The sequence below is a fragment of the Chiloscyllium punctatum genome, chromosome 22 (genome assembly GCF_047496795.1).
Source record: "Chiloscyllium punctatum isolate Juve2018m chromosome 22, sChiPun1.3, whole genome shotgun sequence".
Lineage (NCBI taxonomy): Eukaryota > Metazoa > Chordata > Chondrichthyes > Orectolobiformes > Hemiscylliidae > Chiloscyllium > Chiloscyllium punctatum.
Window position 1 is genome coordinate 34805531 of NC_092760.1, and position 25054 is coordinate 34830584.

At 41.3% G+C, this 25054-nt stretch overlaps 1 protein-coding gene across 2 annotated transcripts in view; it reads right to left on the minus strand.

Annotated features, from left to right (window-relative positions):
* LOC140493499 (EF-hand calcium-binding domain-containing protein 4B-like) overlaps positions 1–25054 on the minus strand; it is a 144601-nt gene that overhangs the window by 24314 nt on the left and 95233 nt on the right. For both annotated transcript variants that reach the window (XM_072591993.1, XM_072591992.1), the window contains exons 13-16: positions 22203–22274; positions 21067–21121; positions 13011–13090; positions 6895–7168 (exon numbers count right to left, since the gene is read on the minus strand). In XM_072591993.1, coding sequence (XP_072448094.1) covers positions 6895–7168; positions 13011–13090; positions 21067–21121; positions 22203–22274 — 481 coding nt within the window. The remainder of the gene's footprint in view (positions 1–6894; positions 7169–13010; positions 13091–21066; positions 21122–22202; positions 22275–25054) is intronic.

Consider the following 25054-nt stretch of genomic DNA (forward strand, 5'->3'; position numbering starts at 1 on the left):
CTGCATTTAAAAAAAAGTACAAAAGAAAACTTATCAGTTTACCTCTTTCAATTTATATTCCATCCATTCAAGTACCCTTCACTTTTACAGACCCATATCTAACATCCTCTTATTTTCCTAAACCCTTCCCAGGTTCTCCACTCTTTCATATACCTACCTCCCACCCATTCCCAGATACCAAACTCTTCTATAGATCCATATGCCATCCATTCCAGGTACCAAGCTTTCATCAACCCACATCCCCCCTATTCCCAGATATCCCACTTTTTCACAGCTCCATATCCCAGGCTCCCCCACACTTTGATAGATGAATAGACATTATTATTCCCAGATAACCTACACGTTATTTGATAGACTCATATTAGTACATTTTGACAACGCCAACTTTTACTGGACATTTTTATTAGCTTTTCTATCTTCTATCAATAAAATTTAACATTAAATACCACAGTTGTCCAATAGTAAACACGCATGAAAATTGTAATTTATAACTGCAATCTGTTGTGAAAATAATACTTTGAGTTTAATACTGAGAGAAAGCCCAAAGGAAACATAGCAAGCAGTACAATGAACCAAAGAACCTTGCAAAAGTCATTACTAAAATGCAATTGTTCCAGACAGTGTTATTAAAAACAAAATTAAGACTTAACATATCTATAAAAGAGCATACAGTTTGAAAGTGTCTTCCGATAATTTAACATTAATATACCAATTTAAGTCCAACTCCGATAATGTTAAATGACTGTAGAGGTCTTTATTAAAAACAGAATAACAATGAATGCCATAACTACAGGGCTATGGTTCAGCTGATATTGAATGCCACAGGGCAGCACAGTAGTCCAGTGTTTAGCACTGCTGCCAGGAATCTGGGTTCAATCCCAGCCTTGGGTGACTGTCTATGTGGAGTTTGCACATTCTCCCAGGGTCTCTGTGGGATTCTATTGAGTGCTGTGGTCTCCTCCCATGGTCCAAAAGGTGTATAGGTTAGGTAGATTGGCCATACTAAATTGCCTTGTAGTGTTCTGGCTGGCTGGGTTAGCTATGGTAAATGTGAAGGTTGTAGAGATAAAGATGGGGGGCGGGGGGGGGTGGGGGGGGAGGTATGGATGGGATTGATTTCAGAGTACTGGTGCAGCCTCAATGGACTGAATGCTTTGATCTGCACTGCAAGCATTCTATGATTGCCCATTGGCTTTTACATGGGAATTTCCTCTCAGCCAAAACACTGGAACGGACAAACCCTAATTTCTTCACACAAGTTTAGTCCTCATGTATCAGATAAGTACAGCAATCTAACATAAATCAATGTATTTTAATAGTGTGGCTGTCAGCAAGAGAAAATAATCATACAACTTTCTGAAGGAGCAGGACAGCAATTCTTTGATTTATGCATTTAGAGGTTGTTGTGAATTTCAAGATTAATAATGGTGAATGCTATTAGCCTAAAAATGCAGCTCAAGCAGTATGCGTTAATCACTCCATCTCACCTCAGTTGGTTCTCTGCTGCATAGGCTGAAAATTCAAATATAATGAATGTCACTCAATATTGGAGCAGAGGCGAGACACGGTATAGCAGGGAGAGGCGTGGATATGAATGGAAAAGACTTACATGATAGGATGAAAGAGATGAAAGGAGAAGACAGGATAGGGGTCAAATGAAGAAATTAGGTTGAATGGAAATGACAGGCAAGGTGAGGTGAAGGGATGAGCGGCCAGGAAAGGCGAGGTGAAAAGATTTTAATGGAGACGTGGAAGTAGCTGGAATGAAGCAGAGATAATGGGGAGTAGTGATAAGTGACAGCTGTGAAGAGCGGCAGAGAGACGAATCGAGAGATTAGGAGGTTCGTGGAAGTACATCCAGGCAAGACTGTGTAGAGATAGACCAGAGAACTCAAAACCAGTGAGCTTAACATCAGAGTGAAGGAAACTAAAACAGGAAAACAGCAAAAGGAGAAATTTAATTTTCTCCACTTAGAGGCAAGGTTTGATATGGGATGGTCTGCATAGGTTTGTCAGAGGGCAAGGATCTGGTGGAATTTTTTCAAGGAGGTGACCGAGTGTTTGGATGAGGATGGGGCAGTTGGTATAGTTTGAGGATTTCACCAAGACCTTTGACAAGCTCGCACATGGAAAAACTGTTCAAGGAGGTTAAAGCACATAGGATCCAGGGTAAGTTGGAAAGATGGATCGGAGATAGGTTTAGTGATAGGAGACAAGGTGGTGGTCAAAGGCTGGTTGTGTGATTCAAGCCCTGTGTACAGTGGAGCACCACGGGGATGGATGCCGTGTCCCTTACTGTTTGTAATATTGATAAATGATGCAGATTAGAATGTGGGAGAGATGGATGAGTTCATTTGCTAATGGTATTTAAGATTGGCTGGGGGGTTGACAATGAGGAGGAAGGTGTGAGGCTACAGGAGGAGCAGATCAGTGACAGATGGAGTTTACTTCTGATAATTGTGAGGTGACGCACTTTGGAAGAAGGTACAAGACAAGGGAGTACTCAATGAGTGGCAAGAGACTAGAAAGCTCAGAGGGATCTTGGGGTACCTGCCCACTGCTCCCTGAAGGTGGCACGATAGATTAATAAGATACTTATGACAGTATATGGGATGCTTGCCTTTATCAGTCGTGGCATAGATTATAAGAGCAGGGAGGACATTTTGGAGCTGTATGAAACTTAGGTTAGGCCACAGCTGGAATACTGTGTGCAGTTCTGTTCACCGCACTCTAGGAAGGATGTGATTGCACTGGAAATGGTGCAAAGGTGAGTCACCAGGATGTTGTATTTCAGCCATGAAGAGAGACTGAAACTGAGCTTAGGTTGGTTTCTTTGGAAAGAGAAGGCTGAGGAGGACCTGATAGAGGGGCATGGGCAGGGTAATCCGAATGCAGCTTAGTTGAATGGTCAAGGAGAAGGGTGCATAACCTTAAAGTGAAAGGCAGGAGGGGACTTGAGGAATTTCCTTTTCACCCAGAGAGTGACAGGGGATCTGAAATGCACTTCCGGGGAGGGTAGTAAAGATTGTGAGGTATCCTGCCTCTAAGTGCTCATCCAAGTACTTTTTGAAGTGTCATAACGTTCAAGGTCATGGGCATAGTGCTGGAAAAGGGGACTAGTATAGGTAGTGGTACATTTTTAGTAGAACAGTCTTGATCAGCTGAAGGGCTACATGATTTCTAAGAGGGAAAAGGTGAGGAGAGGCATAGAGAGATTAGGACTGCAGATGAGATGAGTGGAGAAGAGAAATGAGAAATGGGGATAAATAAAGGTGGAAAGAGTGATGAGATGAGGGGAGTAAGTATTAGTACAGAGAAGCATGTACATTTGAAAAGATAGGAATTGAGAAGAAGGAGTGGAGATCAACAGAGAGAGGGTAGGGCATATCAGTATATCATTTATCAGAGAAAGGAGAGGTGTTGACAGAGATTATGGGTTTGAGGAGTGAAAGAAGCTTTCGGGAGTTGCTACAAAGTATCTTGTAAATGGTACACTCTAAATATAATGCGCTGATGATGAAGGGAATGAACGTTTAAGCTGGTGAATTTGGTACTAATTAAGCAGATTGCTTTTTCCTAAAGGTTTTGGACTTCAATTGTTGATGCACCTGCAATTTTCCAGACAAGCGAAGAGTATTCCGTCACACTCCTAGCTTGTGCCTTGGGGATAGATAGCTTTGGAAATTGGGAGGAGAGTTACTCACTACAGAAATGCCAACTACTATCTGGTTCTTGTAGCTATGGTATTTATGTGGCTGGTCAGAGCAGTGTCCAGTCAATGGTAACTCTTAGCATGCTCAAGGTAGGGGATTCAACAATGACAATGCCATTGAACAGGGCGTGGATTCTCTCATTAGAGGTGGTCATTGACTAGCACTTGTGCTGCATGAAGGTTACTTGTCACTTATCAGCCCCGAATGTTGTCCAGTTCTTGTTGCCTAACGGCACCGAGTGTTTGCGAAGGATGCTGAACATTGATAGTCGCACAATGAACATCAGAAACCATTCAATTTCTCACATTACATTGGAGCGCTGTCATGAAGCAACCAAGGATAGCTGGACCGAGAACATCACCCTGAGAAACTCCAACAATATGTCCTAGGACAGAAATGATTGACTTCTAATATGATAGATGTTGCTGGCTATGACTCCAAATGATGGAGAATTGTCCCCTGATACCCATTGACTCCAGTTTTTAAAAAGGTTTCTTGATGCCAAACACAACAAAACATGGTCACATTCTCCTCCCCTTCTGACTGGATGGTACTGGCAGAACCCAGACTGAACATCGATGAACAGATCATGGCTAAGGAAGTGCTGCTTGACAGTATTGTCAATGGCACCTTCCACCACACAGCTGACTTTCTAGTGTAGGCTCAGAAGGCTGCTGGCTGGATGGAGTAGGACATCTTTTTGGTGGCAGAACATATCTGGGCAGCTTTTCCACTTTGTCAGGTAAATGGCAGCATTGTACTAGAACAGCTTAGCTAGAGGGTGGCACCAAGACATCATTATTACAGCCAGGTTATTGTTGGGTTTTAGAGACCATGCTCTGTCCTGTCACACTCAGCCATTGTATGATATCACATGGAGTGAATCAAACTGGCTGAAGTTGGTATCTGTAATGGTGAGCACCTCAGGAGGAGGCTAAGATGAGTTATCTACTTTACACATCTGGCAGTGAAGAAATGAATGGAGGTGGATGGAGGAGTGTGGAGTAGAGGAGGACCACGTGTGAAGAGGAAGTGGAAGCAGTGTCGAGTAGGTTAGAATAGGCAGAGACAGTGTGAGGGGCAAGGCTGGGGGTAGTAGAGTGAAGAAGGCAAAGGGCCCGAGACTCTGTGTGAAATGCATCCGCTGTTTCATTACATTGTGATGAAAATATCAAGTGTGCAATGGAGTTGAAAATGGCTGCTACCACACAGGGGAAAGTGAGGATAGCAGATGCTGGAGAGTCAGAGTTGATAAAATGTGGTGCTGGAAAAAGCACAGCAGGTCAAGCAGCATCCGAGGAGCAAGAGTCGAGGTTTTGGGCAGGACCCTTCTTCAAGGCTGGGAAGGGGAAAGGGACCTGTGAGATAAATTGGAGGGGAAGGCATGAGTGTTTCATTCTGTGAGGAAGGGAGGCTTCACTCACGAGCAAGGGAAAGCCTTTCAAAGAAAATACTATCACACAGACACCTTTACAGTACTGGTGGACACTACATGCAGTAAACCTTAGGCATTAACCAACTGTGTGGAATGTGAATCCTGGTCCCAAGCATTCCTGACCACACCATGCAGCATCAGGAACTAGTATTGGCTGTGATGCACAAGCAATCTATTGCAGTCTGGAAAAGGTTTACACCAATTGCCAAGATAGCAAGCACATTCTATGTTCCCTTAGCCTGCCCATGGTTCAGGAGCTGCTCACATGACAACTTGGCTCATCAAATCTCATGGAGCACCAAGGGTAGCTCACATCTGAACCTTCATTCTTGCAGTTGGAGCTACACAGACTTGCACACACAGCTGATGAAAAGTTGGGCCGAAGGGCCTGTTTCCACAGTGTAGGGATGCTATGATCTAAAAGCGAATAGATATTTACTAATATGAGAAAGTATTAATAAATGAAGTATCACCTATGCCATTATTTGCCCTTCTTTCCCTCCCACAGCATCTGAAAAGTAGTGCTGGGGTACACAGTTGGGTGCAGGAAGCCTGGACTACACTGGAGCCTATTGCATTTGGAGTTTTGGTCAGGGGATATTTGTGTCTAGAAGGCCCAGACAAAGTGAGTGTGTCCTGCCTAGAGGCAGGTGTACTTTGCTGGCTTGAACTCCCACAGTGCTAAGGGTGGCAGACAGGGTGGAGGTGAAAATCCCTGGATTGTTCTGAGGGGACATGTTGGAGGCCTACATGTGGTTCCTCCTCCACCTGGGTGCCTACTGGCACTGCCATATCTCCTTGTGATGAAGGGACATTTGGAGGTCAAGCGCTTTCTTCACCCTGAACAGCCCACACCTTCCAATGCCTTTGGGACTGCAAACCCCAGTGGCTAAAGCAATGGATTTCCAATTTGTGCATATGTCCCACAGACTCAGAGTTCGGGATCTGACTTTTCATGCCAGCTGCCCTTCCCCTGCCCATAAAGACAGCCAGACACAAACGTTCCAGAGGCTGTTGTTGTAGTCCTGCAGCTTGTATCTCAGGTTCCCAGTACCCACATCAATCCTGCTCCTGTGCATGTAGATGAAGAGCTTAATCCGGACACCATGCAGCTCTCTGCTACCTGTGGCTAAACCAATGCCTGGTCTCTGGCTGTCATCATCCTGTAATGTGTATTCTTTGAAGAGAAATGGCAGTGATGTGCTCTGGACTATAACTCACTAAAGTATCCACTGTGGTGTCAGTATGTGAGATGATGGAAGTTGCAGTAGGAAAGCCTTGCTGGTGCACCCTTTGTAGGCATTCATGGTTTCTCCCTCATTTAAAGAAGAAGAGAAATAGAGATAGGGAGTCTTCCTGGTGCATAATCGATGAATTTCTTTCCATTGCAACTACAACAGATGAAAGTCATAATAAATTTAAGTTGTATATTATGTTTATTCAAGTACCAATACCCAACTACTATCATCAGATGTATTTACAAATGAACAAGATTACAACACTATGAAATTCACTTAGCTGAAACTAAGAACTCTACAGACTAAATGCAAATTGTGAATTTGTAATATATCCCTAATTGTATTCAACTGCTGCTTCCCTTTTCTCAGCAAATTTCTTTTTTAAATAAACTGTAGTTGAGCCTGTAGCTCAGACAGAGGCTATTGTTTGTTATGGGTTAGGGTTGCTGCCAGAAAAGCAGATTTAAGAATAGTGACCAACCTGTAAAGTACAGCTGCCTCTACTCACCACTGTTTCTATGCCAATAGGCTGGCCTCTGGGTGAAAGTGGGGCCTCATCAAATTCTTCCTCTTCTGAGGTGTGCATAGGTAGTCCACCTACCCTGCAGTCTGCAGTTTCCTCTAGAGGGCTGTGGTGTTCTGTCAATGTTGGACTGAGCAGCTCTTCATCACCAGAATCTCCTATGCCTATCTCCTTGGAGAAATATCGACAGTTCTTCTTGCTGGGTTCCAAAGTCACATCCTCGGTGGAGACAGGAGATTGATCTGCAGCAACAAGCTGTCTATGCAGAAGTCCATTTGGCACCAATACAGAAATAAATACAGCAAAATCAAACGGATAAGTCTGACGATTAATTCCAACCACACACACAAAAAAAAATCCAAACATATTCCATGCAAGTAAATTAAAATAACATTGCTAATTATAGGGTGACCAGATTTTCAAAATTCTAAAGCAGGAATCACTGAAAAGCCTTGGGAACAAGGGCTCTATGATGATTGACATATTGGTTGTCCAACGGCAGAACTCAGATGGAGGCTCAGTTGAAGGTGGGAGGACATGTGATAACATCTACCAGTCATAATGGACAACTCTACTCTGGAAATCATTTGTCGAAAAGGATGGTGCTGGAAAAACACAGCAGGTCAGACAGCATCAAAGAAGCAAGAGGTTCGACATTTTGGGCATAAGCCCTTCATCTGGGCCGTCAACTCTCCTGCTGCATTTTTCCCGTGCCACCGTTTGACTCGGACTCTCTAGCATCTGCAGTGCTCACTTTCTCCTCTGTGGATCACTTGAAAAGAAGTCATCAGCATTGAAACTGTTGGTGCCACAAAGATTGTGACAATTTTCTTGGAGATTCAATAGGGTGATGCTGGGTAAAAACAAAATGTGTTCTTCCTGCACCACCCTGTTGGGTCTCCAAAGAAATTCTCAACTTTTTGTGGCAATATGACATGATGAGTGTGTACAAGAACAAGTGAGAAACTTAATAGACTTTTCCTGCCACCTCTCAGACCCAAATTTGTTTGGACAAAAAATGGGAGAAGGTAAAAATTGGAACGTTTGAACCTAGTTGTCAGAAATGTTTGGGTATTCTGGGTCACCCAATGAAAATCTTGATGTCTGGTCACCCTACCAATTTAAAACATTTTCATCTGAACAATTACTTGCTAATGCCAGGAATGTAAATTTCTGTTTTACAATGATACATCCAAGGCTCAGGGTGGTTTGACAGCAGTACTTTTCATCAAAAGTCTATGGAAAGCTGAAAGTACTTTGAAAGGAAAGAGATGTGCGTCATTGCAGCTGGTTTCAATAAGCAGTAGCAAAAGTAACCCCAAGTGCAGGGGAAGTAGAGGTTACAAAACCAAACCCGATTCAATACCACAGTTACCTTAGGGGAAATTCAAAGGGGTACCTCAAATTACCTCTCAGTATACCCAACATAAACGCATTCATCTCAAATTATGCTTTGAAATTTTAGACAATAGGTTATTTATTTTAAATGGATTAATAACTCTCATTGAAATAGCAAAGTGCGACATTCCAGAGCCAAGAGTTGGATTGGTTACTTCCAAATTCTAGCAGCTGAGAGTTGTATTAAAAAAAAACTCAAATTTCTGAATGTGGCCTTGGACCTTGTGTTTGATATTGTTGCTGATATTCAAACAGTTTTAAAATTAAGTTAGTAAGGCAATTGAGAGCAGGACATTGAGCCTGCATACTTGGAGCTCAATTTCTCATACATTTTAAGGGCTGTCTAGGGAAGGAGTAGTACACCATGGCTGGGTTTTCTGCTTTCCTTCCCCTGGTTTCAAGTCTAAATCAGCTGGGAAGAGATGGGAAACAGACATTTTCCAAGTCATCCACAGTTTCTGTCAGGAAGGGAAGAGTTGACTACATATACATATATTTAAAATTTATGGAAATAGCAGCGGTGCACTGTCAACATATGCAAACCTTGGAGACTCGCTGCACAAAAACACCTGCTTGGCCTCTGTTGCAATGGAGTGAGGGGGAGAGTGACTAATGCTTTGCATTCAAAGAGCCTCCCAATAGGCCACCCAGGCAGAACTCCATTCCAGTTACAGGCAGATCTCTGGTGGGTCCAAAGAAGCCACAACGTGACCTCAGAGGATCAGAACCTGTCATGATGGAGATGCACCCAAATTTTCCGAGAAAGTGGAATATTTGAGCCGTTGCACTTAAACTGAAATTACAGCTCAATTTTTGAATTAAACTTAAATATTCACACAGAGGGTGGTATGTGTATGGAATGAGCTGCCAGAGGAGGTGGAGGAGGCTGGTACAATTGCAACATTTAAGAGGATTTTGGATGGATATATGAATAGGAAGGATTTGGAGGGATATGGGCCAGGTGCTGGTAGGTGGGACTAGATTGGATTGGGATATCTGGTTCGGCATGGATGGGTTGGACCAAAGGGTCTGTTTCCGTGCTGTACATCTCTGACTCTAAAAGTTTCAGGCATTTGCAATTGATTATTTTTCTCCAAGTTAAAATTAAGAAGCAAAAGCTAATAATTTCAAAGATTTGTGGCAGTTTATAATATATCACAAAGCCACTGCATGGATGTTTCTAAGACTAAATTTCATGCAGAGAAAGTGGTCATCTCCTGTGTTTACATTACAAAGCAGAGATTTAAGAGGGTACATTCATTACATTTGAGGTGAAGAGGGAGTTTCAAGACAATTTAAATCTGGAAAACACCAGAAAGACAATACAGCATTTGGGAGGGTAGACCTGGAGGATAAGTTCACATTGGTGGTGTTTATGAAACATTTTTCACCATGCACTCCACTCACTTGCAAACTTGACTGAGGTACAATAACCACAAAGGCAAGTCAAGTTTTGAGTTTGGTTCCTAGTGTACACCTAATTAGCTGTTAGGTACCTGGGTGTAAGTTTGCTCGCTGAGCTGGAGGATTAGTTTTCAGATGTTTCATCACCATACTAGGTAACATCAGTGAGCCTCCGATGAAGCACTGGTGGTATGGCTCACTTTTTAATTTATGTATTCAGGTTTCCTTGGGTTGGTGATGTCATTTCCTGTGATGATGTCAGTTTCTGTTCTTTTTCTCAGAAGGTGGTAAATGGAATCTAAGTTGATGTGTTTGTTGATGGAGCTCTATTTGGAATGCCATGCTTCTAGGAATTCTTGCATGTGTCTCTGTTTGGCTTGACCTAGGATGGATGTGTTGTCCCACTCAAAGTGGTGTCCTTCCTCATCAGGATGTAAAGATACTAGTGAGAGAGTGGGTCATGTCGTTTTGTGGCTACTTGATGTCCATGTATCCTGGTGGCCAGTTTTCTGCCAGTTTGCCCAATGTAGTGTTTGTTACAGTTCTTGCAAGGTATTTTGTAAATGACATTAGTTTTGCATGTTGTCTGTATTACGTCTTTCAAGTTCATTAACTGCTGTTTTAGGGTGTTGATGAGTTTATGGGCTACCCATGATGTCAAGAGATCGGAGTAATCTGGCAGTCATTTCTGCAGATTCTCAACCACAAACCCCAACAAGCAGACAAAACGCATTCAGAAACCATAGCCACTCTCCGCTACATCAAAGGCATCTCGGAACGCACTGCCAGACTACTCAGACCTTTTGGCATCATGAGGCATGTGAGAGAGTTCCTAGAAGCATGACACTTTAACCGGAACGCTATCAACAAACACACTGACTTGGATCCTATTTACCACCCCCTTAGAAAAAGAACAGGAAATGACATCACACGAAATGACCTTACCAACCCAAGGAAACCTGAACATATAAATAAAAAGCAGGCCATACCACCAGTGCTTCACTGGAGGCTCACTGATGACGTTACCTCGTATGGTGATGAAACGTCTGAAAACAAATCCTCCAGCTCAGCAAGCAAACTGATACCCAGAACCTCAACCTGAGCTACAAACCTTCTCCAAAAAAAAAATCACTGTTAGATACCTAATTAACATCATAAATGCTGAATAAAGCTGCTACATTTGTGGTCTTGGCTCAGTATACCTGTGCAGATAACTGCTATTTCTCCAGTGTAAGAATCAGGTTTGGCCATGTTACCAGGCTCAGTCAATATCATGTTGTCTGTGATTCTACATACTTAGCAGAACTTACAATCCAATGAGTACAATGAGAAGGCTAAGGAGGTGTTGTGTCATTCTGGAATAAGATAAAGACCCGTTTTTCATATGCAAGTCTGATGTCAAAGCAGAGCAGAGCCAAGCACTGAACAGGAATCCAGCAGCTAGATTTTCCACTTTTTCTTTGTAGTCAAGATAAAAAAAAAAATCCAGACCATGATTGTTTGGGAGGGAAGAAAGAAAGAAATTTAGTTAATTCTGTATATAAATCAGGATCAGGTGTCTGGTAGGTGCTAACCCAACACACAGTATGCCCAATCCATTTCGCAGACACATTGGATGAGAATATTTTACTGTTTCAGTGATGCCACATGAACCATTTTAAGAATTGGCCAGAAGTCAAATTGTTCTGAATATCAAAGAGCCTGTAGAATCTAAACAACCTGGCAGAATTACCACAACCTTCCAATGTTCAAAAGTTTAACTCAGGAATGAAGTTCTATCCTGTACTAGTCAATTGGCACTTCAAGTTGTCTTAAGATCTTATGACTGATGAATATAAACCCTTCCGTGGAACTTGAAGTCTTCTTGAAAATCTCCAAAGTCAGATCGATCTACAGTACCTTAGTCTACTTCATATTTTTTACGTACACAAAAGCAATCCTTAATCTACTAAGAAGACATTCCTTGACTTTTTCAGAGCCAGGTTGCCAATATAATCCAGCTTGTGCTTAACGTTGAGTAATTCTGTACCATGTTCCTAGACTTACAAGACTTGCAGTGGGTTATCCAAACTTAGTTTCATTTTTCATATGGAAACCCTAAATAATATTCACTTCATCTAGTCCGGCCTGGATCTGAACCAAAGAAGCAATGGTGGTGTACTAACAGCGTCAAGAAGAGTTCCAAGACTTGACAAAGAATCACATCAGAAATATTAACCACTATTTTGAACTCATCTTGATGTCCGTTTGAAGAAAAGAATCACTGCTTTTGTTTTAGAGGATAGAGCAACTGAGAATGTGAGTAGATAGGAGGTTGGTCAAAAGAAGGGAGTGGGACAGAGGCTTTGTTAGAAGGTTCTGCACTCATGCCTGGCTAATCTGACTGACTTTTGAGATGTCGTTAATACAGGTAGTTAAAGTATTTCCTCAGATAGTGATAGGAATGCTGGGGCATGATCTTAAAATTAGAGTTAGACCATTTAGGAGAAAACGTCTCCAACCACCTTTTCACACAAGATGAAGGAGGATCTGACATTTCTTCCTCCAAAGGCCATGAATTTGAGGCAACAAGAGAAATGGAGCAAGCTTGGAGGGTCTAACTGTCTATTACTGTTTCTGAGATCCAAATACCCAGTATACCCTCATCTTCCTCACAGCTCTGTGAGGCAACATTCACATTCTCTCTCTCAGCTCCTCAGAAGGCACTTACTGCCACACATCACTTCCCCACAAAAGTTTCCTCATGTCACCAAGTGCCATTTCACAAAAGAGAAAATAAATGGGCAACCTAGGGTACAGGCTGTACTCTATCTCTGCAGTCTGTGAAAGCACTAGAGAACAAACTAGGGTCACACTGTTCCAAAATATCCTTCCATCTACATTTCTCCCCGAGTCCACTACAGAGTTCTGTATCTGGTTGTGTTGGTCTACTCTGGGTTTGGACCTATATACGACTATGTCCATGTGCAACATACTGGACAGCATCAGTGTCAAAGGAATATCATACATCAAGGGGAGTGATTTTCCCACTCCTCAAAAATTTATAATTTTTTTCTAGTGAAGGATGTTACATGGTCTACAATTTTAACATCTTGGCTACATGAATCAGTAAGCACCAAGCCTTGCAGAAACAGCAGTGCCACACATGGAAATGTTCGTGATGCAGGCAATTATATGAAGATCTCATGCAATACCATGGATGAAGTAGCAGCAACTCTTAAAAAAAAACAAAAAAGTAACTGCATCAATACTGGACAATTCATTGCATGCACTTATATTTGCATTGGCACAGGTCTAACCGTTTGACTGGTTTGTCTTCCACCAGGTAATTCCCTATCACTGAACCTCTCTTCAACAGAGGCTTTTTGCTGGGAGAAGTCTGAAAGTGAAAACAAGTCCGCCACAATTAATCTGTGATGGTAAAAGAATTAACATTAAATATTCTCAATAGACAATAATGTATTTTAACAAAACCAAAAAAAAATGCAAAATCATCCTCGGCATCCCAAAGGCTCTCACTGTCTTTCTGCTAATTAATCACTTCCTCCTCACTTTTTCTGTATTGATCATTGCAGCAAGGTTTTGTGCCACTGGAACTATTATTAAAAAAAGACTTAGAATGTCACATAGCCCGGCCTGAAGTGGCACCAATACCTGCAAGTTGTTGTCTGGCAAGTGGCTTTGCCAATTTGAAATGACAAAATAATGGGGGTGAGGGGAAGTGATGGCCTAGTGGTAATAATCACTGGAATGTTAATCCAGAGACCTAAGTAATGTTCTGGACAACAGAGTTCAAATCCCACCACAGCAGATGGTGAAATTTAAATTTAATTTTTTTTTAAAAATCTGGAATTAAGAATCTAAATGATGACCATGAATCCATTGTGGATTTTTGGAGAAACCCATCAGGAATGTCTTTTAGGGAGGGAAAATGCCATCCTTACTTGGGCTGGCCTACATGCGATTCCAGACCCACAGAAATGTGGTTGACTCTTAACTGTCCTCTGGGCAATTAGGGATCGGCAATGAATACTGGCCTGGCCAACATTGCCCTCATCCCATGAACTACTTTTTTTAAAAAAAAGACAAGGATGTAAGTCCTGACAAAGTACGAGTACCCTGCTTTGAAATGCCACTGTTTCACTGGTCATTATAAAAGTTATGCAACCTTTTAAACAATTGGAGTGAAAAGGCCTAGTTTCCCAGTGTCCGTGGCACCATCCTTCTTCAAACAGATACCAAAATGGGAAAAATTTCCTATTCGCAAGGCAGGTTACAGTGAACACTTTTCACTATGTCTCAGTAGGTCAAAATATTTCTGGTATGAAAGAGATTCCTGACCAGACTTTGGCAGGATGAAGTGAATATTAAAAAGGGAATCAGAGAATCCTGTGTCTCAATAATGTCTTCAGTACAGTTCAGTTTCATGGCAGAGCTTTACACAATTCAAATCCACACCCTTCATTTCCAACTCCCAGTGAAAATATACAGGAAGACTGCTATGCTTAAGGAAAGTCATGGTGATCAGGGAGTGCGAAGATTTAATGCTGGTATTTTCAAAGAGGTGGAAACTGCAAACCAACTGTTCACATCAGTTTAAAGCAGATAATTTATTCAGTGTTCGGTCTTTTGGACTCTGGTAGTATCATGCAATTACATCTGGATTGTTTGGGTAGACCTTTTTTATGGTTTAAAAAAAAAAAGTGCCTCTGAGCAATGTTCAGCAAATGACAACAGCCATGACAGAGTGAACAAAACACGAAACACCTCTTAACTAATGTCTTGATTGTACACTGGCAAATAGTTAGAGGAAATATTCTTCAACTGAGAACAGGTCATGGATTCAAAAGAATAAAGTTCAATCATTAACAGTACAGGGTAGAACATATATAGAAACACAAAAATCTGAACAAACTTGGTCCAGTGCTGGGTAAAACAGTTGTAAAAAACTGATGATCAAGAGTTTGATATGTCCACTTCAAGAGCAAGGCATTAGAGGATACAATCATAAAATATTGCAATTGCTGGAAGTTTGAAATACACACATGAAATTTTGGAAAAACTCAGCAAGTCAGGAAGTATCTGTGGAAGGAGGAGAGTTCATGCTTTAAGTTGATACGCCAATGCATTAAAAAGCACCCATTTCTTTTAACCAGTTCATGCTAAAACACCTAAAGATAGGGACAGTAAAAAATTCAAGTTTATTCACACCACATTCAAATTTAATTTGACTTCCTAAGAGTCAATGATCACCCCCAACATAATCTCTCCACCTTGAATTTTCTTGGAAACATTTGCAACTTCTTGGAAACCAACATGCTGTTTCTAACAATGGCCCTAGATTCCCTTTGACTACTCAGTCATGACTGTCTATTATCTGATATATTAATCGCCTGAATCCCAGATCAGCCAGTAACATGTTTCTGACATTTCAGAACTAATGAGCCCGATTTAAAATCTTACAAAGTCCACTCATTGGTGCACAACATTAAAATCAGGCTTAATGTGCTGACTTCATACCATCTATGGGGAAATGTTCCTGTTCAAAGTACCATTAGGAAAAATGGCTATGTACTGCATGCAATTAAATCTAGCCATTAGTTTAAATGGCAAGAACAGAGATAAAGACCATGAGCACAATACTAGAAAATTACCCGTCAATAGTAAATGGATGCTGTTCCATGACCTATTAGGTTGGTCATTATTTTATGGATTACCCGATTTTTGAAAAATGCTTCCTGAAAGCATTTCTCTCATTTAAATACCTCATCTGGCAGAAACTTGCCTGACACTCATGCAAGTTCCTGACCTACTACATCAGAGGTGATAGATAAATGCAAATTGTCATTGTTTTTCTCAGCATTTGATTGGAAACATTTCATTCCTTTAGTGTCAGACGAAAGCTGCGCTAGAAGTGTTGCAAATTAAAACAAATATTGCAAAGTTTGTTCACATCATAAAACTTTATTATCAAAAGACCAGTGTGTTGGGGATTCCCTCAAATAATCTTATACATAGAAGTATTCATTTATAATTTCTTCATCAAAATATTTACACGTTATGTCATACTTTAGCACTCCAACAATTTGGCATTTTCTGCAATTAAATGATTCAATATATTTTTAATATTTATGTGCATGACTACACATTTATAACTTTTTGTCTGAATTATATAATAAGTTTAATTTATCATATGTGATCTTGAACTAATCAATTCACCATCCCAAAATGTCTATTGTATCAGCAGATGTTAGGAATATTTTAATATACCATAATTTGATCATGAGGGTCAAAGTTGCTAAACCTGCTCTCTCTAAAAGGACTGGAGAGGGTGAGATGTTATACAGGGCACCCTCAATTATCCAAACCACCCAGGTGGAAAGTATTTTGTTCAGATCGACTGTTCGGATAATGTGGTTTACCCAAGCACTGGGACCGTGAGATCTTGTTCGGATAATCCAAAATTCAGATAATCAATGTTCGGATAATCGAGGTTGTACTGTAGCTGGTCAGGATAAAGTAGCAATCCAGAATTTTAAATATAGAAGATATCACAAATAAAATATTCTAATCTGAGTTTTAAGTAGAATTGGAGAGAGGATTGTATGCAGAAGAGAACTAAAAAAGCAGTGACCAGAGAGAGAGAGAGAGAGAGAGAGCGCGAGCGCGAGTGAGCGCGAGTGAGCGCGAGCGAGAGATCAAACCTCCCTTCTAGCCCAGGGTTTGGTACCACATAATGCAAAAATCATGCGGAATCAAATATGATTTATAAACAATGGTTCTCAGTTGGTAACCTGCATCTCCTCTGCACTTTCTAAAACTTAACTGAAGCATGTCAGGAGTGTAGATACTCCCTTAGAACATTCCTATTGTAACTCGCCAGGCAGAGAGCTCAGTGTTATATGTATACAGCGTTCACACTGCTCTGATTGCAACACAGCTACAGTTCATAAGAATCAGTACATAGACAGCACAAATACACAAGAAGAAACCTATCAATATTCCATTATTAATACTGAACCTCAGAGAAAAAAAAAAGTGAAGGTTTCTACACAACTACAGTTTAATGTGCACAGGAGGAAAAAAAATTGCCAAAGATTAAAATAATTAACTATTTGTTTTCCTCTCTACATAAACAATAATTGAGAATGATGTTGGCAACAAGGTTTGAAGGGATATGGGCCAGGACCAGGCAGTTGGGGGCTGGTTTAGTTTGGGATTATGTTCAGCATGGACTGGTTGGATCGAAGGGTCTGTTTCCATGCTGTATTACTTAATGACTCTATGACAGATCACAATGAGATCAGAGAGAAATCACCAAACGGCAGGCTGTACAACCAAGTTTCTTAAAAAGATAGAATTCGGAGGTGATATTCTTCCTTCCCATTGGTCTGTTGTCAATCAAACAATTCCTTGCAGAAATCTTAATTGCTAGAGATTGAATCTACAAGTTATTCAAATCATTTCTACTTAAGAATCTAAAGGCAAATAATGTGAATTATATACAACACATTAAGAATTATTGTTTGCAAGAGACCTCTAGAGAAATAGAAAGTGACCTGAGGCAAATTAAAGAAATAATTGCTTCCCCCATTTCCAAAGAGGAGGAAATATCCTTGTAACGTAGCTCCTAGATCTGAAGTTGCAAAAAAAAAAAAATCCAGTTTCAAGACAGTGAGCAATGAATTTATACAGCATTCATTTCACCCCCAGAGTTGGAAAGGGGATATTTTAAGTGAATAGTCATTTTCCAATATTTCTTATTAAAATCTACACATACAGCTGTGGAACAGTTCCACAGGAACTGGATGAACTTATACAGGAACTTGTTCGTCAAGCACTTTCAGAGATGGCAAAGAACTTTTTTTTGAACAGTTTCAATTCAGGGTCCTCAAAAAATTCAAAGCAAGCCACTTGAGCAAATTCAGCCATATTGAACCTGGTCATTGCTCTGCATGGTCAACAAAGGTGCAACAATATATGTGAAGCCAGACTCTAACTTTGCCAAAGAATCCAAAATCCAATCAATCAGTATTCAAAAAAAAAAGCCATAAGCCATCAGAGCTAAGGTAGGCCATTCAGCCCATAGAGTTGGTTCTGCCATTCATTGAGATCATGGCTGATCTGAGAACCGCTTTCCTCCCTTCTCCCCATAAGCCTGGACTCCCTTCCTCATTAAAATGTTTGTCTATGACAGCCCTGAATACCTTTAAAGACCTAACATCAACAGCCCTCTGCGGTAAAGAATTCCACAATTCACTACCCTCCGAGATTAAATTCCTCCTTATCTCTATCTTAAATGTGTGGTATCTTACTCAGATTATACCATCTAGTCCTAGATTCAGCCACAAGGGGCAACAATCTCTCTGCACCTACCCTGGGAAGTCTCCAAAGGCACTTTGTATCTTTCAACAAAGCTGCCTTGTCATTCTTCTAAACTCCAACAAGTTCATTTTACTCAACCTCTCCTCTTAAGACAGGTCCTCTGAGCGGAGTATCAACCTAGTGAACTTTCTCATCAGCCTCCAATGCCAGTGTAACTTTCCATAGATATGGGCCCAAAACAAATTGTATTCTGGTTGTGGTCTGTGCAGTGCCTTGAGTAGTTTCAGCAAAAAAAAAACAAAAAACAACTCTATTGTACACTCCATTCCCTTTGAAATAAACATCAAAATTTCATTTACCGTCCCGATTACCTGCTGGACTGGATGGTAGCTTTTGGTGTTTTATTGTCGAGGACTTCCAAACTCCAGTTTCTGTAGCTTTTGACAGTCCTTCACCATTTAAATAATACTCAGCTCTGCTATTCTTCCTGCATAAGTGCACAACAATCCATTTTCCCACATTTTTTCGATCTGCTATATTTTTGCCCACTTGCTTAACCAGTCTATAGGCCTCTACAGACTCTGTCAACCTTACCACTTGACTTCCCATCCATGTTTGTGTCATCCAGAAACCTGGCCAGTACATTCATTTTCCTCATCCAAGTATGAACAAAAATTGCACATAATTGTAGCCCCAGCACTGATGTCGGTGTCATTTCACTAGTTAAACATTGCTATTCATGGGCAGCACACTGCCTCAGTGGTTAGCACTGCTGCCTCATGGTGCCAGAGACCCGGGTTCAATTCTAGCTTCGGGCGACTATCTGTGTGGAGTTTGTACATTCTCCCCGAGTCTGCGTGGGTTTTCTCCGGGTGCTCCGGTTTCCTTCCACAATTCAAAGATGTGCAGGTTAGGTGAATTGGCCATGCTAAATTGCCCATAGTGTAGGTTATTAGTCAAGGGTAAATATAGAGTAGGGGGATGGGTTACTCTTTGGAGGGGTGGTGTGGACTTGTTGGGCCAAAGGGCCTGTTTACACACCGTAGGGGTTCTAATTCTATCCTGAAAATGGCTCTCTTACTTCAACTTTCTGCCTTCTATTCGTTAACCAATCCTCTATCCATGCTAATGTAATACCACCAGCACCATCTTGCGTTTCTCTCCTTCTGGAAATTGTCAAGATGTGCAGGGAAATTAAAATGCTAAAAATTGAGGGGAATAAAAGACCACTGAAAAACAAAATGACCACTGAATGACCAAATGCTAGCTATCTTCTTTGAGGCCCAGCCCTCATATCAAGTCTGTTATAGCCAACTTGCGATTGACATTTGTGACAATTTGTCTGTCTACACAATCAATTTTGAGCAATGGCGGAAGAAGAACTGGTCTTTTGTTGCAAGGAAACGTCTATTGTGCACAATGAGTCATCATGTTTTAGCATTTGATATAAAGCTGCGACATCAAAAAGTGATATTTTGTCTACCTCTGAAAAATCTTTGGTGGGAAGATAGGGGTCCCTTGCTCTCAAGGGGCAGTCACCTTTCCTGTAGTCTTATTCTCTCTCCACTCTGGTCCAGTTCCAGTCTGGCTGCTGCTCCCTGGCTGGGCTTGCTCACACCATTGCAGTTTCTCCCTCACAGCCTCAGTTTGTGGTACCCCAATGCCTTCTCCTCAATCTCACTGAGCCCATATCCCAATCACAAAGATCTGAAGGCAACAGCAAAAAAGGAGACTCTCTCCTTCGCCGGCCTGGAGTCCAGAGTTTTGCAGACTCATTTCAGGACCAAAATGGAAACACGAAGCAAATGATCTCCAGGGAGAGTTTTGTACAGGATGCAGACAAATGTGGGACAGTCTCATAACTGGTCACCCAGGTACAGAGCTCAAAGTTTAGCACAGCCAACGCAGTGTGCAAGATGCATAGGGTGATGTACAGAAGCCTCCAAAATTTACATTGTCTGTGGAGAACAAGAGAAAAACTTCAACGGGAAAGGAGATCGAAACAAAAGGAAAGCGCCCATTGTCTGAGAGGAAATCAGTTTGAATTGTCCTATCTAGGAATCTGCTGGTGAAAATGAAAACTGATTTATTGGTCCCTAATTATAAGAGAGAAAAAAAACATCTAGGTTACCCAACATGTCCAAAACATCCAAGTATAAACAGCCACAGAAACACTACTGGTAACAACATATAACTATATCCATCAGTACAGCAGCTTTTGGTTTCTTGAAACACTTGATAAACGTTTGTGATATCTATGTATACACACACACACACACGTAAAAACTTCCATCCTCTATGTTAACATACTTAACAAATATCAACACACCTATATTTAACTCCATGCTGCCAACTGGACTTGTGATAGCTGAGCATATTAGCAACCTCTGTTTATAAACTGTGTTTAAAAGATGTAGCAGCGGCTGAAACCTTTGGTAACTATCACATTGCAAAATATTAAAGTAACAGATGCTATAACTTTCTTTCATACAATTACGGACATACAAAAATACATCTTAAAGGTGTAGCTTTCCATCAAAATTAGTGTATAGATAGAAAAAGGCTACACAATCCATGAATAAATTTGTTCTAGCCAAAGATGTCATATTATGATCGGTTCCTTGCTGCACATTGCAACTGATAACTATCAATCCTTGTGACTACGGAGAATCTAATTTCTATCAGCAAGTGCAAATAGTGTGCTTACATTCGTGAAAAATAAAGCCATCTTAAAAGGTGACCTGACATCTTTCCAAGTGAGATTCACTCCTTTGAGTTAAAGCAGATTTAACCCACTCTGAAAGTAACCAACACTGTGCAAACTAAATGGCTTGGTATTTATCCGTCCTGCTCTTTAGCACCCACATAATGATACAGCTGGACAGGTGTGGAGTTTGGCTGCGCTGGTTTACAGTGGCCCCAGGGAGTACAGCGTGGTCCCACAGGAGAGCAGCCACAGCCACAGCAACAGCAGCAGCAGCAGCAGCAATTGTCACGTCTCTGCATTACAAGTCGCTTTTTGAGACTAACCAGCTTCTTGGCTTCATAGGCATCCCTTTCATCTCGGAGTTTCTTGTTCATCTCCCTGATTGGGGGAAAAAAAAAAGGATCAAAAAGGATCGACTTGCAGTTAGGCAGCCTTTCTCCACATAGTTAGTCCCTCCAATGTTTACAAATATTCAATGTACTCCCTGAGTCACCATTCTGGGATGGTCTCCCCATTTCAGATCCATTATAATAGTGCTCGCTTAAAAGCTTCACATCTTCAGAGTTACACGGTTCTATGATTTTGGCCATATAGAAGCACCCTTGAGAAAAAAAAAAAATACTGCGGAAGCTGCAAATCTGTAATACAAAAAAAAAGTGCTGGAGAAACTCAGCAGGATGCTTCTTTTGAGAGAGAAGCAGAGTTAACAGTTAGAGCTCAATATAACTACTGGATTCAAAACGTTAATAGTTTCTCTCTTCAACACTTTTGGGTTTTTAATTTATAAAAGCACCCATTACTATTTGATGGAACCATTATTCAAAGGGCATGTTTAATCCATTATGGCGATGGAGAGAAAGTGGGGGGGATTGTAACAGTCTCCCTATCCAAAGTAGTGGAGCCATTGACTATTACTGCATCATTCTGCCCTTTAACCATCATACAGCTTCAGTACATTTGCCTGCTGTGCTAGCACATGCCCATCCTCCTGCAGAGAGTGCGACAACAGGGTGACTCCACTGGGACAGACTGGCATATTTTCCATAATATACAAGCAAAATGGATACGAAGTAAAAACGGACACATTCAGTTCAAAGACAAATCAACTATGACGTGATGGAACAACTACACAGATGTAAGGGGCTAAATGGTTACCTATTTCAATTTCCCATTTTCCCCATGAAAGAGAAATACTTCTTTCATTACTTTCATTTCCATCCATAAAACAGATAAGAGTTCAACACGGTGAACATCGAGTTAACATTTCCATTAATATTTTGATAAATTTAATAGATAGGTTGATAAATGCCTAGAGCAGCAAGAAAATGACCCAAAAGATATTATCTATCAAATAGCTTCTTTATTACAAGAGTAAAACATTATGCAATTAAAATTGAATCTTTTAAAAAGCAACATTCAAGGTTTGTGCTACGTCTTTTAGACTCCTGCCATCAATCACCTGAGAAGTTCTAGTTGTCTCAGTAGACTCTCTCTTTCCTTTTGCATGTTCTTTGACACCTTCAGGATATTCCTGTTCACAGAAAAAAAAAACGATTAACTGTATCAAGACCTTATTTTTACAGCAGGAGTTTGAGATTAGCCCAACCACATGGAAGTTCCATGGAGGGTATCATTGCTATGTTTTGTCACAAATTACATGCGGTTAGCTTTGAGGTGCAGACCAACTCTTCCCTATCCCTCTCCATCACGGAGAACGTTCACTCATTGATAGAAACGGAGCCAACCCTCACCTGAACAGGAGTCTCAAAGCCTCGGCAAATCTATTAGATTTAGGCAACTCAATGTTTTAATTTCCCTACTACTGATTGGACAGGGGACTGAGAAGTACAACCTGGGGCCTTCCCTCTTTTCATGTCCAGTCAGTGTTACACCAGCTATCCAGCAGATTCGGTAATTTTCTTGGGGAAACATTTTATTTTTAGAAATACAAACAGCAATGATGAATGGGAACATCACACAGAGGCATGTACACAACGCCTTGAACAGTGCAAAAGAGTAATGTACCTTGCATGTCACTTGACTCAATGTTGTGTCTTCAGCATATATTTAATACCTGATCGGAGGTGGCCTTGCAAACCTGTCAGCTGTATCAAAACAGAAGATGGCTCATCGTCACCATCTCAGGGAACTAAGGGTAGACACTACATGCTTGCCTCATCAGTGATGAATACCAAGAAATGAATAATGAACTGACAGTTTCAGAGCTTCTAGTTGACCAGATGTGGTAGAGTAAACCAAACAAACAAACAAACAAACAAACAATCTACGTGTGGAACCGCAAGAGATGAGAAAGATACCAAATGAGTATTTTATATCAGTATTTACTGTGGAGAAGGATATGAAAGCTAGAGAACTTAGCGAGGAATAAATAGCGATATCTTGAAAAGTGTCCATATTTCAGAGGTGATGGTGTTGGATGTCTTAAAACGCACAAGGTGGGGTCTGATCAGATGTATCCAAGAACCTTAGAAAGCTAGGAAAATGATTGCTAGGCTCTTGCTGAGATATTCATGTCATCAATGGCAGTGAGTGAGGTGCCGGAAGACTGGAGGATGGCTAATGTGGTGCCATTTTTTTTAAGAAAGCGGATAAGGAAATGCCAGGGAACTACAGACCAGTGAACCTGACATCAGTGGTGAGCTTCCTGGAGTTCAGGAGACTCTGAGGGACAGGACTTGCATGTATTTGGAAAGACAAGGACTCATTTGGATAGTCAACAGGCATTGTGCATGGGAAATCACGTCTCACCAACTTGATTGAGGTTGTTGAAGAAGCAACAATGAAGATTGAAGGCAGAGCAGTGGATGTTCTCAATATGGACTTCAGCAAGGCGTTCAACAAGGTTCCACTTGGGAGACTGGTTAGCAAGGTTACAACACATGGAATCCAGGGAGAGTTAGTCAATTGGAGACAAAAATTGGCTCGAAGGCAGGAGTCAGAAGTTGGTGGTGGAAGGTTATTTTTCAGGCTGAAGGCATATGACTAGCAACGTGCCACAAGGTTGGTGCTCAGTCCACATGTTTTCATCATTTGTATAAATTATTTGGATGTGAATATAGCAGGTATGGTTAGTAAGTTTGCATATGACAACTGACTGCAATGAGAAAGGGGGATGGTTTGCCTGCTCCCCAAAGGAAGATCTACAATACAAGGGAGCTGTCAGGATCGAAGAACTGTACCGCATTTCTGAACGAGCCCGGATCGGAATGGAGTCAAAATGTGTGGGGCTCTTTCATTGATCCTTTTTTGTTGACACAGAGTGGCAGGAGATTGCCACTCCCCTGAAAATCCAAGCCCACAGATAACTGAACACCAGTGTAACAGTTACGCGCTTATTAATTTGTCATTCTTGCAGATGGATGGTCCGAAGGGTTTTGGAACAAAAGGCATTTAGATAAAAGGAGTGTGTTCATTCTGGGTGCCATCACAACCACAAACAGAAATACAGCATTGTGGCCAACTGCCATGACCAGTCCCGTCTTTGTATGAGCCAGCAGCCATTGTATCAGTAAGGAGGTGTGGCATTCTTCATTCAACAGCAAGTGTGAGGGAGTTTAGTAATCGGTGAGGAGGGTGGGGGGAAATTGATAGAGCTCAGCCCTCAGGCATAGTTTCACAGCTCCTGGGAGAGGCACCCCTGCAGCAGGATCTGCACAGTGGCTTAGAAGCTGTCGGCAAGGGGGAGCTTGCTTTCCCCATCCCAAGCTCCACCTCACTTTCACCTCCACCATACTCAGCCCCCTCCTCCTCAACCTGGTGACGGCAGCGTCACACGTGCCACAGACTCTTCCTGCATCCTGCTACAGCCAGCCAATGAAATTGTGGTGTTTCTGCATACACAGGGTGCCATTTTGGATAGTTGACCCAGTGGGCACATTTATTGCGAATGCCACCAGAAACAAGTGAACGCATGGAGAGACACAGCATCACGGCCAGCTGACATTACTCAGCCCAACTGTGCACATCATTGCAGCCATGGTGTCAGTCATTTTGGCACCTGGATGAGGAGGTGGATCACCCCCTCTTCAACCTATGATTTGTCACATGATGGTTGTTTTGGTGTTGCGGATAACAGCGTAGTGAGTTAAAACCGTACTCCCTCAAATTGTTGTTCAGAAAAAAGGGCAGCAGACTATTGTCTCAAATCTGAAAGTTGAATTAAATTTACAAGGACAGATGCTTAGAACATGTTCAACAAAAATGTTATCTTTCTCTCGATAAAAAAAGACAACCAGTTAAGTCGTGACTTCATGTTTTTTCATTAATTACAATGCACTTGTGATGTGATCT